This window comes from Lynx rufus, unplaced genomic scaffold, assembly GCF_022079265.1.
Source record: "Lynx rufus isolate CCGP_SWC_20201006 ecotype Redwood Valley unplaced genomic scaffold, mLynRuf1.p SCAF_46, whole genome shotgun sequence".
NCBI lineage: Eukaryota > Metazoa > Chordata > Mammalia > Carnivora > Felidae > Lynx > Lynx rufus.
The window spans coordinates 600,432-615,568 of record NW_025814863.1 but is presented as its reverse complement, the minus strand read 5'-3'; the positions used below and the strand labels follow the sequence as shown (position 1 = coordinate 615,568).

Below are 15,137 nucleotides of genomic sequence, written 5' to 3'. Positions count from 1 at the left end.
CTTCTCTTGTGAAAATGAGACCCACCTATCGCACACGTGTCACAGCGAAGGTAGAAAACTGGAGTGGTTACTATAAAAAGGAGGAACCGAGCACATCTATTAATTACGGTCTTGTTTACGCTTCTCCGAAAACCATGATCATTTGTTAGTTTGAACCAGGGCCCCTTTACTTCCTTAGAGACATCATTGCCTAGCTAAGTGAGAAATTAAACACTTGAATTTCACACATGTGGGTCATTTGTTCCCACGTTGTACACATTTCCAAATAGACAGCGGTCTTAACTTACAGTTCTGATGAAATGGCAGTTATGGTCATGTTGCAGCAGGTTCGACTAGCAAATGTTTATCCTTCGAATAGAGCTCTGCACAGAAGCCGGATTACTGGAATCGTTAACAGTGGTTCTCTTTGTGCAAACATTAGTCAAGTCCTATCTTCAACGATAACAGATACGCGTCCTGTTCCCTTTGTATCATTGTAACTAATATTTGTGTTATGTGTGTTCTTCCTTATAGGAATCCCAACATCTGACCCCAGGATTCACCTTACAAAGTAGGTGTTTTCAAAAAGAATTCTTCTCAGTCCAAACGTTCATGGCCTCTCCCCCTCCCCCACTTTCTTCTCATTCCTACTTAATATCATAAAATATGGATTAACAATAGCAAAAAGTCATACTGTGATGCATCCAGGCGGCTCCTTTATTTTATTCATGTGTTATTTGTGACGGGATGCCGTGAAAACATGTAACTGGAAGGGCTGCACGTGTGAAGACCAGTTGCATTGAGACTGATCGTTTGACAGGGGGAAACACGGCTAGTAATTGTGTGTGCCTTTCTTTTCAGAGTGGAGCGACCCGACCGGCAGAGCTTCTACAAAGTCAGTACCGCTCGAGTCGTAAGTACTTTGGTTTCCAAAACAGGCTTCTTCGGGGGCATCTGGCAAGGGAACGGTGCCTCGGTGCTGAGCGAATCTTGTTCTCTGTCCTGCTCCTTGACAATAGGAACCTTGACTCCTAATAATACGGAGTTCAGTTAGGGAGGAGAATGAGATTGCCCACAATAATCGAGTCACAGTAAAACTGAACGAGATCACCATTAGACTCTGTAATGATGTAAATACAGGCTGGACTGGTACCTGGAGTAGGAAATCAACTATGATTCTTGACTGGTTGTTTGAACATTGTGTAACTTCAGCTGCAGGCATCCTTAGACACAACATTCCGACACCCCGACTGGGGAGGGGAAAGGACACGTCTCGGCAACCATGTTTGCAGGTCTTCTGGGGACTGTACATTAAATGCAAACAAGGGCAGCCTGGAAGAGAGGGAATAAGAGATTACATGGCTCTGGGTTGAAGTTCAGAACGATTCACTCAGTGCCGTCTTCATTTCTTATTAATGTTAACTGAAGAAGGGGTATGGAGAAACCAATTTCCTCAGATTAACTCTTGTAGATTTTGTAATATCCATTTGTCCAAGAACGTATCAAGGGAGTATTTCTCTCACAACTTCTTTCATTCCTAATAATAGAAAATGAAAGTCGACTTTTCTATGTGAGTAATAGTCACCTTCTTGAAAATTTTTGAAATGAAATAATTTATGACATTCAAGTGGTCTAATGGCACACTTGAAGTGAATTGCTCACCTTTTGGAAGATCACGAAAAATTACATAAAACAACTGGGAATGACTCCCACATAGACCAAGGCTCTGCGAAAGTCAATGGCACGTCCACGTTCCTGGTTCCGTTTGACAGCAAAGCTCCCATCGCCAGTGCTCTTAGTTGGTTTTCTGGCCTGATTTGCGCCTTCTAATCAAGGTTCAATTTCAGCAACCAAGAATTCTCATTTAAAGAAGTGACCAAAAATAAGAAAGGGGAGAAAAAACTATAACCCTGAATTAAAGACTAAATTAGATGGAAACACAGAAATCAAAATCATTTTTGATATTGTTCATTTCAGTGTTTTCCATTCATCGCATTTTGACTTGCCCTTTCTCTTCTCATTCTAGTAAACAATAGATCTTATCCTCCTACCTTACCTCTCTCCCATTAAAATGTCAGTAAAATTCACACACACACACACACACACACACACACACACGCACGGGCGTGCGCGCATGCGCACACGCAAGCACTTACGGAATCAACACAGGTTTCCAAACGTGAAAAAGTTAAAAAAATATATTTTTTCCCACTGTAAAATGATCCTACTCCTAAAGCAAGAGTATTAGGCTCCTGCTGTGAAATACGCTGATTTCCATACAGACCATAAAAGTCAATATTTCAATAGTTTGTAACTAACAGAAATAAACTCAGCAATTGTGATTTATAGTTAGAGGCTGCATTTCCAGAAAACAGTACTTCATAGCACGGGGGTATACTGTGTAATTCAATAGGACTGAGGTTCTCTATGGGAAGCATGGGTAAAACTGAAAAGATACAGAGTCGATTTTCTGAACGAGCCACTCTCTTTTTGGCTGCTGGATCTAAAGACCGAGCATTGTCCTTCAGACTTTGGCTGGAATAAGTTCCCTTCTTTATGGTAGGGTATAGGTTTAACAAAGGGACAGATAGAGTGATGGTAATTGTTTTTAATTGTTAGCTTCCAAACAGTTACCCACTTAGCCAGTACTATCACTCCCATATTTTACTACATTTTACTACAGTGTGATTTTCAAGCCAGCTTCTAGGATTTTCCATCAGGCAGGGTAATCCTCCCGGCAACTAAGAACATTCTGTGTGTAGACAGACGACGGGTAGCCCAAGTTTGGTGGGAAACAACGCCTCAGCTGGCCCTCCTGCAGGAGAGGCCCCTTCCCGAGGCCGGCGAACGTCCTGGACACGCAGTCACCACCTACAGTAAGACAGATGGGAGTCTTCTAAGCCGAATCCCTTAATTACTGGAATACTTTATTAGTTTTCCTCATCTGGCCTTCTTTTCTCCAGCTGAAGAAATATAGACCTTCCATTTGGGCCTGGACTATTTGGAAGAACTGCATGCACGGGCAGCAGGTTCGAGAACACTGATCCGAGTACGTGCGAATGCAACCTGGGAACCAGCCAGGCTCCGTCTGTGTTCTTGACAGCCGCTGCTCTCTCTGGGCCTGACCCCAGCGGTCTGACTAGCTTTTGGAGAACTGGGTCTTTTCCTCGCTTGGTAGATCTTATTGACAGACAGTGCTTTTTATGGGATGTCCGTCCATGAGGTGATATCCTGCCCACTCTGGCTAGAACTCTCTCTGCCCGTTGAGGCAAGAGCATTAGTCCTGAGTTTCCATCTCTGTTCATGGTAGTTAGAGTACTGGGGCGGGGGGAAGCACCGACCTAGGATTCAGAGGATATGAGTGTAAATCATGGGGGTGCATGTATTTTTATTTCAAAATATACAGATAGAGTTCCTTAAGGGAAGTTAAGCAAAGTAATGAACAATGCATATACGTGTAAAGGTACACACGCAAATATTTGGCAGAATTCAAATGTAAACAGTTATATTTTTTAAACAAGTTATACTCTTTAGTAACTAGATTTAACAACACAAAAATGACTTTACCTTTAACCCTTAATAATCTCTGGAGGTGGGGCGCCTGGGTGGCTCAGTCGGTTGAGTGTCCGACTTCTGCTCAGGTCATGATCTCACAGTTCGTGAGTTCAAGCCCCACGTCAGGCTCTGTGCCGACAGCTTGGAGACTGGAGCCTGCTTCGGATTCTGTGTCTCCCTCTCTCTCTGCCCCTAACCTACTCGCATTCTGTCTCCAGCTCTGTCAAAAATAAACAAACGTTGGGGCGCCTGGGTGGCGCAGTCGGTTAAGTGTCCGACTTCAGCCAGGTCACGATCTCGCGGTCCGTGAGTTCGAGCCCCGCGTCGGGCTCTGGGCTGATGGCTCAGAGCCTGGAGCCTGTTTCCGATTCTGTGTCTCCCTCTCTCTCTGCCCCTCCCCCGTTCATGCTCTGTCTCTCTCTGTCCCAAAAATAAATAAACGTTGAAAAAAAAAAATTTTTTTTAAAAAAAATAAAAAAAAAAAATAAAAAAAATAAACAAACGTTAAAAACAACAACAAAAAAAAATTAAAAAATAATTTCTGGAGGAAAGAAAAGCCAATTGTCTTTGTTTCCCTCCACGTCTGTGAGTGTTGGAACAGGCCTCACCCAAGGCTTCTAAAAGATCTATCTCCCAAAATAGGGTGGGACATGGGCCTATGAGGGTCAAGTTGTATTTCTTGGGGCTCTAGAGTTGTATATTTGTACAGTGGTACCATATGCATTCTGCCTCTGAAAGATCCATTTATTTCAATTATGAGATTCAGGGATTGGATGTATACACTGGACAGTACGTTACTTTCTAGTTTCTTAATGAAGCCATTAAGGACTGATGGAGGAGAAAACTGAAACCAAACCCAAAGAACTTGGAGTTTCTTTGTTGAGTTGGACTGCTTCTTCTAGTGTGTAACATCTTGTCAAGTCCTTGTCGGTACAGTGGCTTTACAAAGATACTTGACCTCGTTGATCTTTTATGAGCCATCCTACATAGGAACGTGTAAGATGTGTTCGGTTGCCCTGAGAAGCATTTTCAGACAGCATCCGGGAACTCCAGGGTATCCATCTTGTCAGTCCTTGACGTCAGCTAATTTTGTGAATGTAGTGCCTTTGTTATAGTTGGTTGTTAGCGTCTGGACTCTGTCCAGTTGGAAACCATCCAGCCCCCCCTTTTAATCAAGCAGCTCCTGTGTTTTAAGCCATGCTGTCTTGAATGCCTGGAGAGTTTCCATAAAAGCCCAATATGAAGGCAGATGTAGCCAAAGTGCTTTTCTTTCCTTGCCATAAAACCGCCTCTTTCACTTGTGTTAGCTACAGGTTTGAAAACCTCCCAGCCCTGGACCCAGAGACCTGAGGAAAGGCGTTGTGGACACAGACTAGTTGTGGCCAGTCTCAGTTTACCTGTGAGCGATGGCCTTGTACACCCCATGAACAAATCCTTGAATGTAGCCCTAGTTGAGAGGAGGGGGAATTACACCGTCACAAGAATGGCAGAGGGTCTCGGGCAATAATCATTGTGCTGTTGAGTGTGCACGCGAGGCCAGGGCCCAGGGCCCACGCCCACTGTTCTGACACACATCACCTCACTGTGCTTGCCAGCCATCCTGGAGGGGCTCTGGATTCTTTCCGTTGTTTCGTTGAGAAAAGCAAAGCCAAAATACGGCCCCTCCTCGTGAAGTGTGCACAGTCCAGTGTGAAGACAAACTAACCGTGCACACTTACCTTGAACGGACACGTCGGCCGTGAGCGCACAGAGGGCCGAGTGAGTGATGCCGCTCCTTGGCAAGAGAGCCCGAACGCAGGCCTCTTCCTCCCACCACGCTGCCCTTCTTCGTGTACTCTCGTGAGCTCAGGGATTTGGGACACCACATTGGGCATTTTGAACCTGGGAGACTTGTACGGCTGAAGTTAGTGGGAAGGAGTCCCCGATAAATTATAGCAAAACCTGGTCAAAATTGCTTGAAATAAAGCATTATTTCTTTTTTTTTTTAATTTTTTTTAACGTTTATTCATTTTTGAGAGACAGAGAGAGACCGACTGAGAGCAGGGGAGGAGCAGAGAAAGAGGGAGACACAGAATCCGAAGCAGGCTCCAGGCTCTGAGCTGTCAGCACAGAGGCGATGTGGGGCTCAAACTCATGAGCAGGAGATCATGGCCTGAGCTGAAGTTGGACGCTTCACCGACTGAACCTCCCAGGCACCCCAAAAAAACATTATTTCTAAACTCTTCTTTTTGTGGTAGGAAGAGTTCATTACCATAGAGAATAGAAAGATTATTATTATTAGAATGTTTTCCAGTTCATTATAACCACTAACAAGCATTACATTATTTCTTAGGTGACTTAAAATTTTTTTAACCAAAGAAAGAAAGAAAGAAAGACCCTCACATTCACCACCCTGCCCGTCCTACCTAAATTTTTCTCGTTGAAAATGTTTGTTTTGGGGCACCTGGGTGGTTCAGTCAGTTAGGCGTCCGACTCTTAGTTTTGGGTCAGGTCATGATCTCACTGTTTGTGGGTTCGAGCCCCACATCAGGGTCCGTGCTGATGGTGCAGGGTCTGCTTGGGATTCTCTGTCTCCCTCTCTCTCTTCTTCCTCTCTTTCTCTCTCAAAATAAATACGTAAACTTAAAAGAAAATGTTCATTTTGAGAATGTGATTTGAGATTCGAGAATGGCCTGGGCTTACTGTGGAGCCTTAGTCCACATCGGTGGCAATTTCATATACTCTTTTATAAGTAGATGTTCGGTCTGCTTTCCGGATAAAGTTCTGGTAGCAAAGCGCCTGTGTAATGAGGCAGGGGGAAAAAAGGGCTGTGATTTTCTTAATCAGATGAATTCTTACTCAGAGTATGTGATTGGGTACTTGGAATTGGGGGATGTAGATGATCAGTTTGTGGCTTACAAGAGCCCAACTGAACTCTCCTGATAAACAGGTAAACTCGATGAGCTCCACCGCTTCCCGCCATTCCGGGTTTCACATCGAGACGTATGCCAACTCTCGCTTTGAACCTGTCTTGTGTGCCCTGCATCTCGGGGCTTTTGCCAACTTTTCCTAAGGACTTAATATTTTTTTGGACGTCCTCCACCACATCAGGGACAGCCACCTGGGAGCAGAGAAAACCAAATTTGGCAGCCTGTTCAAGCTGTGAATTAAAGGTAATTCACAGTTTGAAATGAATCAGCATGAGGTCCTTAAGAAGAGTAATCAGACATCAAGAGGATTTTATTTTGAGGATCGTATATTGGCTAATGTGACAACAAGCAATATTGGCATTTGGAGTGTTCGCGTGGAGAAGGGCCGAAGCTGCTGGTGCTTGACAGGCCCCAAGACTGCGAGGCAGGGCTCCTTCAGCGGGAGCTGTGGGTTTCTACTTGCCTGACAAAAGCTCAAAACACAGATGTTTGTGGGGTTTTTTTTTGTTTTTTTTGTTTTTTTTTTTTTTGCTCAGGTGGCATAAATCTCGAAAGATCAGAGTTGATCTGTGTGTTGTATGTGTGCCCAAGTTCATCTGCTTCTGGTGGATTGTGAGAATCTGTCATTAGAGGCAAACCTCTCTCTCTCTTTCTCTCAGACAAAAGTCAAGTATCTCTTTTTTTCTACCTGGTTTGCAGCAATATGTATTCACTCATTGAAACTTTGGTTCCCTTTCAGCAAAAACACATTAAGCCCCTAGTCCGTAAAGCTCCAGGCGGAGCTCTGTGGTACATTGAGGATGAATCACCACACACCCCTCCCTGAAGGAGCTCCCAGGTTAGCAAAGGTTAGAGTTACACTGATAACACCAGTGCCTCAGCCAACCCGTATCTACTCAGTGCCCACTATGTGCCGGGCGCTTGGTCCCTTTATAATGAGCCTGTGGCAGTCACCTCGTTATATTCCACAGAGGCAGAAACCAAAACTCAGAGGCATCGAGTGAGTTGCCCACGGAGCCAAAATAACAAAGCCAGAACCAGACAGACTTCAGAGCATGTGCCCTTAACCTCCACTGAAGCCATCTCATGGACACTTGGGAGATGGCCCTACTGATTTCCAGTCAGTTGTGATCTTGCCCAGGCATTAGGCCAACTGGACCGACCGCAGGTGCGTGCCAGGATGGTCGCCGTCAGTTTGGTTTAGATCAGGGAGCGCATTCGATCTTAATACCGTCCCTGAGTCGGGTCTCGCATGCACTGCCCGTGTGGACGTGGGCATTGCGTAGGCAAGTACAGGTCTGTCCTCAGCTCGGGTCCTGCAGCTCAATTGTGTCATCATGCCTGGAAGATGCTCCCTTCAGAGAGGCAGACGGATCCGTGCCTCTAAGGGACTTAGTAAGGTTGATTTCTGTGACCTGTGGTGGGAACAGCGTCTCTGTCCAGAAATCTCCATTTTCCCCTATTAAAGCAAAAAGAAGACAACTGATGTTTAGGTCCGTTTTCATGAGAGGTTCAGCCATCACCCTTCCTGCTCGCCAACGTGGTTGACAATTGAAACGTTGCTTTTATGTCTTTCATAGTGGAATAATTAAAAAAATATGTCTTCCCAGCGTGATCAACCAGTGGCTTATTTCCAAACTCCCCTTGACGTTTTCAACAGTAACTGGGAGGGAAAGAAGTAATGCTGAAAATAATCCCACCGTGATTGATTACCATAAAGACTTTCGCACGATGCGTTAGCCTCATGGGCGTTTCACGTCAGTCCTGTTAGATAGCCACAGGTGAAAAGAAACCAGGCTGAGCTTGGGGAACACACTTGCCCGAAGTCTTCCAGCTACAGATGGGGGAGCTGGGACTGGAAGCCAGAGTTCCGCATGCCCGTTAGAGCACGCTGCCTTGGGGGCACCTGGGTGGCTCAGTCGGTTGAGCGTCCGGCTTTGGCTCAGGTCACGATCTCGCAGTTTGTGGGTTCGAGCCCCACGTCGGGCTCTGTGCTGACAGCTCAGAGCCTGGAGCCTGCTTCGGATTCTGTGTCTCCTCCTCTCTCTGCTCATGCTCTGTCTCTCTCTGTCTCTCAATAATAAATAAACGTGAAAGAAGAAAGAAAGAAAGAAAGAAAGAAAGAAAGAAAGAAAGAAAGAGGGGAGGGAGGGAGGGAGGAAGGAAGGAAGGAAGGAAGGAAGGAAGGAAGGAAGGAAGGAAAAGAACACGCTGCCTTGTCCCCAGATGGCTACAGGGCTGGAGCGCATCACAAATCTTCCAGGTCCAGAAGGCAGAGCAGCACAGTACGTGAGCCCCTCGGCCGTTCCTAGAAATGGAAAAGAAACCCAACCAACCAGCACAGCTGAGACTGGAGTAGCTGAGAAGGAATGTCCACCCCGCTCGTAAACTATTTTCATTCTTCTCTCCCATCCTGTCAAGCATCTCACAAATAGCCCTTCTGCTTTCCTGACGCAGAATTGGTAGAATTGGTGGAATACTATAGATGCGTGCCCAATTACAGCTGTAAAATCAGTTGAAAAATCTGACACATGCCTTTCTTGGTGGGTCATCCATCCACTTCAATAATGAGGACCCAAACAGGACAAGTTCTCCAAGCTCTTTGATTGACATCTCCAAATATGCTGCCAAGATGGGCACAGAGGGACAGAGAGATGTTATGCCTTGTAAACCCAAGTGAACACAGTGTCTTTTCTTGGCTACCCCCTGGGATCTTGGCACCCAGGACCCACCAGTGCAACCTTAATACACTGCCTTCGTTCAGGTTCCACGGTGCCTGAGAGAGCAGTGTGGGAGACAGGGAACCGGGGTGGGGGGTGGAAGGTAATGATTTGCCACCTGAAGTATTTCTAGACCTTCAAGAGGAAATCCACCCCCCCAAAAAGGCCCTAGTACTCATAATATCTAGAAGTTGTCTAGGATCTCTGGGAACTGAGAGAGTTTTTCTAGGTGTCTCCAAAATCAGTTTCATACATCATGTGGTACAGCGAGAAAGGAAGCATAGAAACCGCACAGGAACACTGCGCTTGGGTAACTCTAGCCCCCACTTCTAGGCACTTTACGTACGCCTGTCGTCACTGATGCCGCCACTGCCGTCATTGCCACTGCTCCCAGGCGTGTCCTCTGAAGGTTCTCACCCCAAACAGCCACGGCCACCCAGCCGCTGCTAGAGCTAATGCCGGGCACCGGGCTTTCCTGGTGTCCCAAGGGACCCTGTGCCCTTTGTCTGCTCCCGCCATGCACCACCTTTCATCCTCCAGCCCTTGTGTAAGAGTAAACCGACCTTACGGAGAAGGAGATTTCCTCTTAGCAGGTGAATGGCTTGCGCAGGATCGTGGGCCTAGTTAGTGAAAGAGCTAGAATTTCACTCTAGGATTCTTGGATTATGAGACTCAAACTTTCATTTCTTATAGCGTACCTGCCATACCTGTATCACATTTCAGTTGAACAGTCATTAATGGCTTTGTTTCCATTTTTTTCAAGTTTATTTATATATTTTGGGAGAGAGAGAGAGAGAGTGAGAGAGAGAGAGCAAGTGAGCATGAGCAGGGGAAGGTCAGAGAGAGAGAGAGTGAGAGAGAGAGAATGCCAAGCAGGCTCTGTGCCGTTGGCACAGAACCCCAGGTGGGGCTTGAACTCGTGAACCGTGAGATGCTGGCCTGAGTTAAAACCAAGAGTTGGACGCTTAATCAACTGAGCCACCCAGGCGCCCCTGAAATCATGTGTTACATTTGTTACATGTGGTCTCTTACTCAGTCCTGGGAGCCGGGAGATGGGACGTTCAAATCCCGGTTGTCGCAATCGTTGCCACGTGACTTCATGACATCACTCGGTGCTTCCCTGAGCCTTTGCTTCATCAGATAGAAAACGAAGAGTCGCTATTCCTCAGATTCTGCAGTGAATTGTGCTGCTGTCAGATGAGCTCACGGAGCCGATTGTAGGCACTTATTTGCATGACTTCTGTCCCCACATTAGGAGTCAGGCAAGTCGGGCTCGGGTGGTTTGAGCGAGGTGCCCAGGCTTCTACAACTCGTAGTGTTGCAAGGCTTAGTCCTAACCTTCTCGAGTCCTAGTCGAGTGCTCTTTTTGCTAATATCCGCCATTACTTCTCACAAGTGTGGTATCGATGTGGTTTGAATCAAAGGATCGATTCCCAATGCTGGCAGAGAGCAGTTGACCTAAAATCAATCCCCGTGTGTACCGCTCTTCCCCTGGTTAGATTAGCTATGCCCAGCACATTCCTGAATGTTTTACCACGTTGACAAGACTCAGTGCGTTTTCCCACCCACCTACTCGCACCCAAGGTATCATTTATTCAATTTAGTGATAGTTTGAGCGTTTGTAGAAAAATTTGCAAACTTTCCCCTCAAATCGCATACTCTTTATAACCTCACTGTCTTAGTGCATGCGATTTGGCGTTAGGTCAGCCCTTTATCTTCATGGTTTTTGGGGGGTGCTCTCTTCTTCGGAGATTCAAGTGGACCTGAAAACTGTGATCTGCCTTGACCTTTACTCCTGGATTAAAATTTGGGGATGCTATCGTGGTCACCATGCCTTGAAGATTAGATCCTGCCAGTCACTAAGAAATCGTAAAAGTGCACCGTTGCTATGAACTTTGAGAAAACATTGCTTGCAATTGTCAGCGACAGCCTCTTCATTGAAATAATCTGCCTTTCCATCTGCTAGAAAGAGTTTGGGGGGGGCACCAAAAGATTCTGTCTTGATGGATTCTTTTAACATAAAAGGTGGCCGTGGTTTGAAGCAAAGCTGTTTTTTGCATGAAATTGAAATGCACTTCAGGGTGGCGGGAAGCCAAGATGCACAAGAACCGCGTAGAGACACTTAGGAAAGATACTTCTGGGGGGTCCTTCCCGGACAAACCTCAGGGGTCCTGGGGTCCAAGTGGCAGCCACTCCCAAACCACAGATGGCTGTGCCCAGGGCTCGGCGCAGTAGGGAAATGCAGGACAGCCACACGACAGACTTTCGGATCAAGAGGGCGAGTAGTCAGCGATTTGCCCTGTGGCATAAAGGGCATGAAATCATATTGATGCTCCCGAGCTGGGGAAATGAAACGAGCAATAGTGAGTGTCTCACTTCTGATGAAAATGAGGGGCTGAGGCGTTTGAAATTTCAGGGATGTTCCATCCCTTCGTGGTGAGCCTGGCTTTATAATCAGTTGCGGGCTATGTCTGTGGTTCCATAACAGGAATTTTTTGGTTGTTTGACCGGGCTTTTAGAATTTCTTTGTTGACACGCTCGTAACAGGGTTTCGATGTGTCTTTCCTACACGATGCGTAGAAAACATCTCTTGAACTCTCTGGATGGAGCAGTTTCAGACAGAAGCGACACTCTCATTCCGGGCAAGTCGGCAGACTCTTTCCCACACGACAGATATCCAACACGAAACCTGTCAGACAGTGTCAGGTAGCTGGGAGTGAGGGACGTGGAGGAACAGAAGACACATTCGATCGTGATCCCTCCTCCAAACCCCAGGAATGTCCAGGAAAGCCTGACCAGCAGACTTTCCACTCGTGAGGACTGTCGAGCCCCAGGTAGCACCTTTAACGTAATAGATTCGAGCTGCTTGAGGCGAGGGGTGGTGTGGATTCGCCTGCCTTTCCTCGGCAGCTGGTTCCAAGGCCTGCTCCACAGTGGGTAGCCAGCCCACGTCATCGGGTGAATGGTAGGTAAAAAGACCCAGAAAGCAGGAAGGATCCAGAAGGTGTCAATTACTACAAACATCTTGATATATTGTATTCTTCCGTTCCTCAATCCACGCATGGAAAGCAGTATAGCGCTGAGCTGGAAATGGACAGGCTCTGGAGCCAGGTCGCCTGGGTTCGAATCCCACCTCCACCATTGTTTAGTCAGGTGATCTGGGGCAAGTTGCTCAACCTCTCTGTGACTCAGTTTTCCCCATCTGTAAAACGGGGATAGTAATAGCAGCTACGTCGCAGGACTAAGCGGCTCAAGTGCCGATCGCAGCGTTTGGTACATCGGAAGTCCTCGGTACACGTTAATGGCTGTGATTCATTATGCTCACGCTTAGTACCGTCATCACTACCGAGTGCTCTGAGCTTTGCACTCGATTCTCTGAATTGTACCAGAGGTTCCCAGTTGGGGCACCACCTCTCCAGAACTAGCAAACCTGGACGACGTCGAACCTTTCCTCTGTTGACCCACATACCCCAGCCCCTGGGGATAAAAACGGCAAATGGCTGAAGTGTCTTGTGTGCACACACTTTCGGTGCTAGGCACATTCTTCCCCTCCTCAGAGCTCATCACAGCATCTTATCACAGCCACAGCTGTACTTTGAATTCTGTGGTTATTTTTAAAAATAAAAGCTTCACTTATTAAGTGCCGGACACTGTGCCGAGTGTTGATATCCACTAGCTAATTGAATCGTCACCCTGCGGTGGTTCGTGTCTTGGAACCCAGGCCCGGCCGACTCCGATAAGAGATCCCTGAACCCTGGCCTTCCTACCTACCCATGGAATTACTCATCCCAGAATCCACCTGAACTCGATTGTTTGGGGAAATGACAGTACCTCCTCAGACATAGCAGAGAGGAAAACAGAGGACCAGAGCCTGATCGAAGACGTGCTCCGCCCCGCCCCCATTCCCAGGACAGCCTCTCACCTTTTGCAAAATCGCCACTGGGCTTATTTCCTGAGTCTTAGTTGTGGACCACTGGGTTCACATGTACATGAATAACTACTCCTGAAATATCATAACAAGCATGTCGGCAGTGTTCTAATCAGATAGAACAGAATCCTTTTCTGAGTTCTTTTTTTTTTCCTGTATGCGTGCATAAGGGGATTCGTCTGAATAAGAAAACATATGAATAAAATTTCATGGGCTAGCCCCCGCCATTCTGTGAAATAAACACTCTATTCCCTTGCCTGGGCAAATCATTCCTGATGCTTCTGTTTCCTTGGTCTAAAAAGACATTTCAGACTCTGCCTTTAATTATGATCAGGCTTGACTATGAATCCCTTGAGAAATAAGCTTGTTTTTGCTGGGAGGGAAGGTAAAATAACATTTAAATAGGTTTTAAAAATAAGAAAGAAATCTCAGAAGACACACTATTGTAGAACATACTGTATATCAAAATATATAAGCGCGTAGTTGTAACAGTGACTTAGTAAACACATTGCTGAGTGAACTATGAAAAATAATCCACTGCGGTGCTATTTCCTTTACTCCTAAGCACCGAGTTAAGAGAACATTGCCATAAAGTAGATATGCACTGTTTAAAAATATTTGTGTGTGGTTTTTTTTTGAATATCTCTTTCGGACCCAGTAGACTAATCTTTTTTCTTCCCTTGCTAGGAAAAGCACACTGTCAGGAATTTAGTTAAGTGGTATATTAAGTGGCGGTCTAAAACAGTCTTGGAAGATAGTATTTCTGAGCAAAGAAACGTCTTCAGCACTTTGATTCCATACGTGACGTAAATCAGCTCTTAAACAGAATCAAAAGAGGTCCGGTAATTTATGTAATTTACAAGTTGCCACCCATTGTATTTGCTACTGGCACCTTTATTATTATTATGAGAGCTTGAATCTGTGAGTAAAATAAATGTATCGGAGCAAGTAAATGAATTTCTATGTTCTGGAAAGTGATCTTTCCCTGGACAGCACAAACCATCCTGGTTAAGCGACCGACCACCTCTGTGGAAGAACAACCCTCCCAAAGACCATTCTTGGCATAACGCTTTATGTTAAACTCACAGAAGCCCTGTTCCAAGATTCCAGAATAATACAAGGCATTCCCAAGCATACGTCCTGCCATTGCTCTCGCTAAAACTTTTACCTCTAAACTGTAAAGTAACTTGACTTTTAAAATCATGCCACAATTGAGGTCTGTTGTCTTTCAGTTCCGTGTAGAAAAAAAAAAAGTTTGATTAGATATGATGAGACAGTTAATTATGCACATCAGAGCACATCAAGCCATTTCTGGTTTAAAGCCATTACATAATTTCCCACGTTTGAAGCTATGGCACAAAATTCTTTTCTGTTTTTCTTTAGGTTTATTTATTTATTTTGAGAGAGAGAAAAAAGAGACAGCACGAGTCGGGGAGGGGCACAGAGAGGGGGTGGGGGGAGAGAGAGAGAGAATCGCAAGCGGGCTCCGGGCTGTCAGCGCAGAGCCCGATGAGGGGCTCAAACTCACGAACTGTGAGATCACGACTGGAGCCAAGATCAAGAGTCCCACGCTTAAGTGAATGAGCCCCCCCGGGCACCCCAAAACTCTTTTCTTAGTTGAATTCGAATAAGGGTTCCAAAGAACTGTTTCTCATAAATGGCAATTCAACAGTTCCTTCCTTTCAAACGAGGGCAGAGGACGAGGCAGGCAAGTCGCCACAGTGTGTGCAATGAAACCGAGAGGCTGCACGCCCACACACCCGCTCCACTGTGGTGTCGTTTGGCTGCCTGACGCTTATCACCGAATGATTATAACTCACCATTTTACGTGGGAGAGGGAAAAAAAAAAGACATATAGAGATGTTTTCCCACTCGAAGCGAACCTGTCACAAAAATCCTAGCATATATTTCCAAACAGATAAAAAGGTAATTTTTCACCCTTAAAAAGAAGCCTTCACTTTGAAAATGATTCACTGCAGGTTTCCTCTAAATAGGAAGCTCATCTCATGCATTTACAATATGGTTTGATTTTCAAAACATCAATTT

At 45.8% G+C, this 15,137-nt stretch overlaps 1 protein-coding gene across 1 annotated transcript in view; it reads left to right on the top strand.

Moving 5' to 3' along the window:
- The window catches only part of AFF2 (ALF transcription elongation factor 2), a 306,688-nt gene that overhangs the window by 163,671 nt on the left and 127,880 nt on the right, over positions 1-15,137 (top strand). Inside the window, exons 5-6 of the mRNA XM_047098309.1 lie at positions 514-550; positions 841-892. Of these exons, the coding sequence (XP_046954265.1) occupies positions 514-550; positions 841-892 (89 nt within the window). The remainder of the gene's footprint in view (positions 1-513; positions 551-840; positions 893-15,137) is intronic.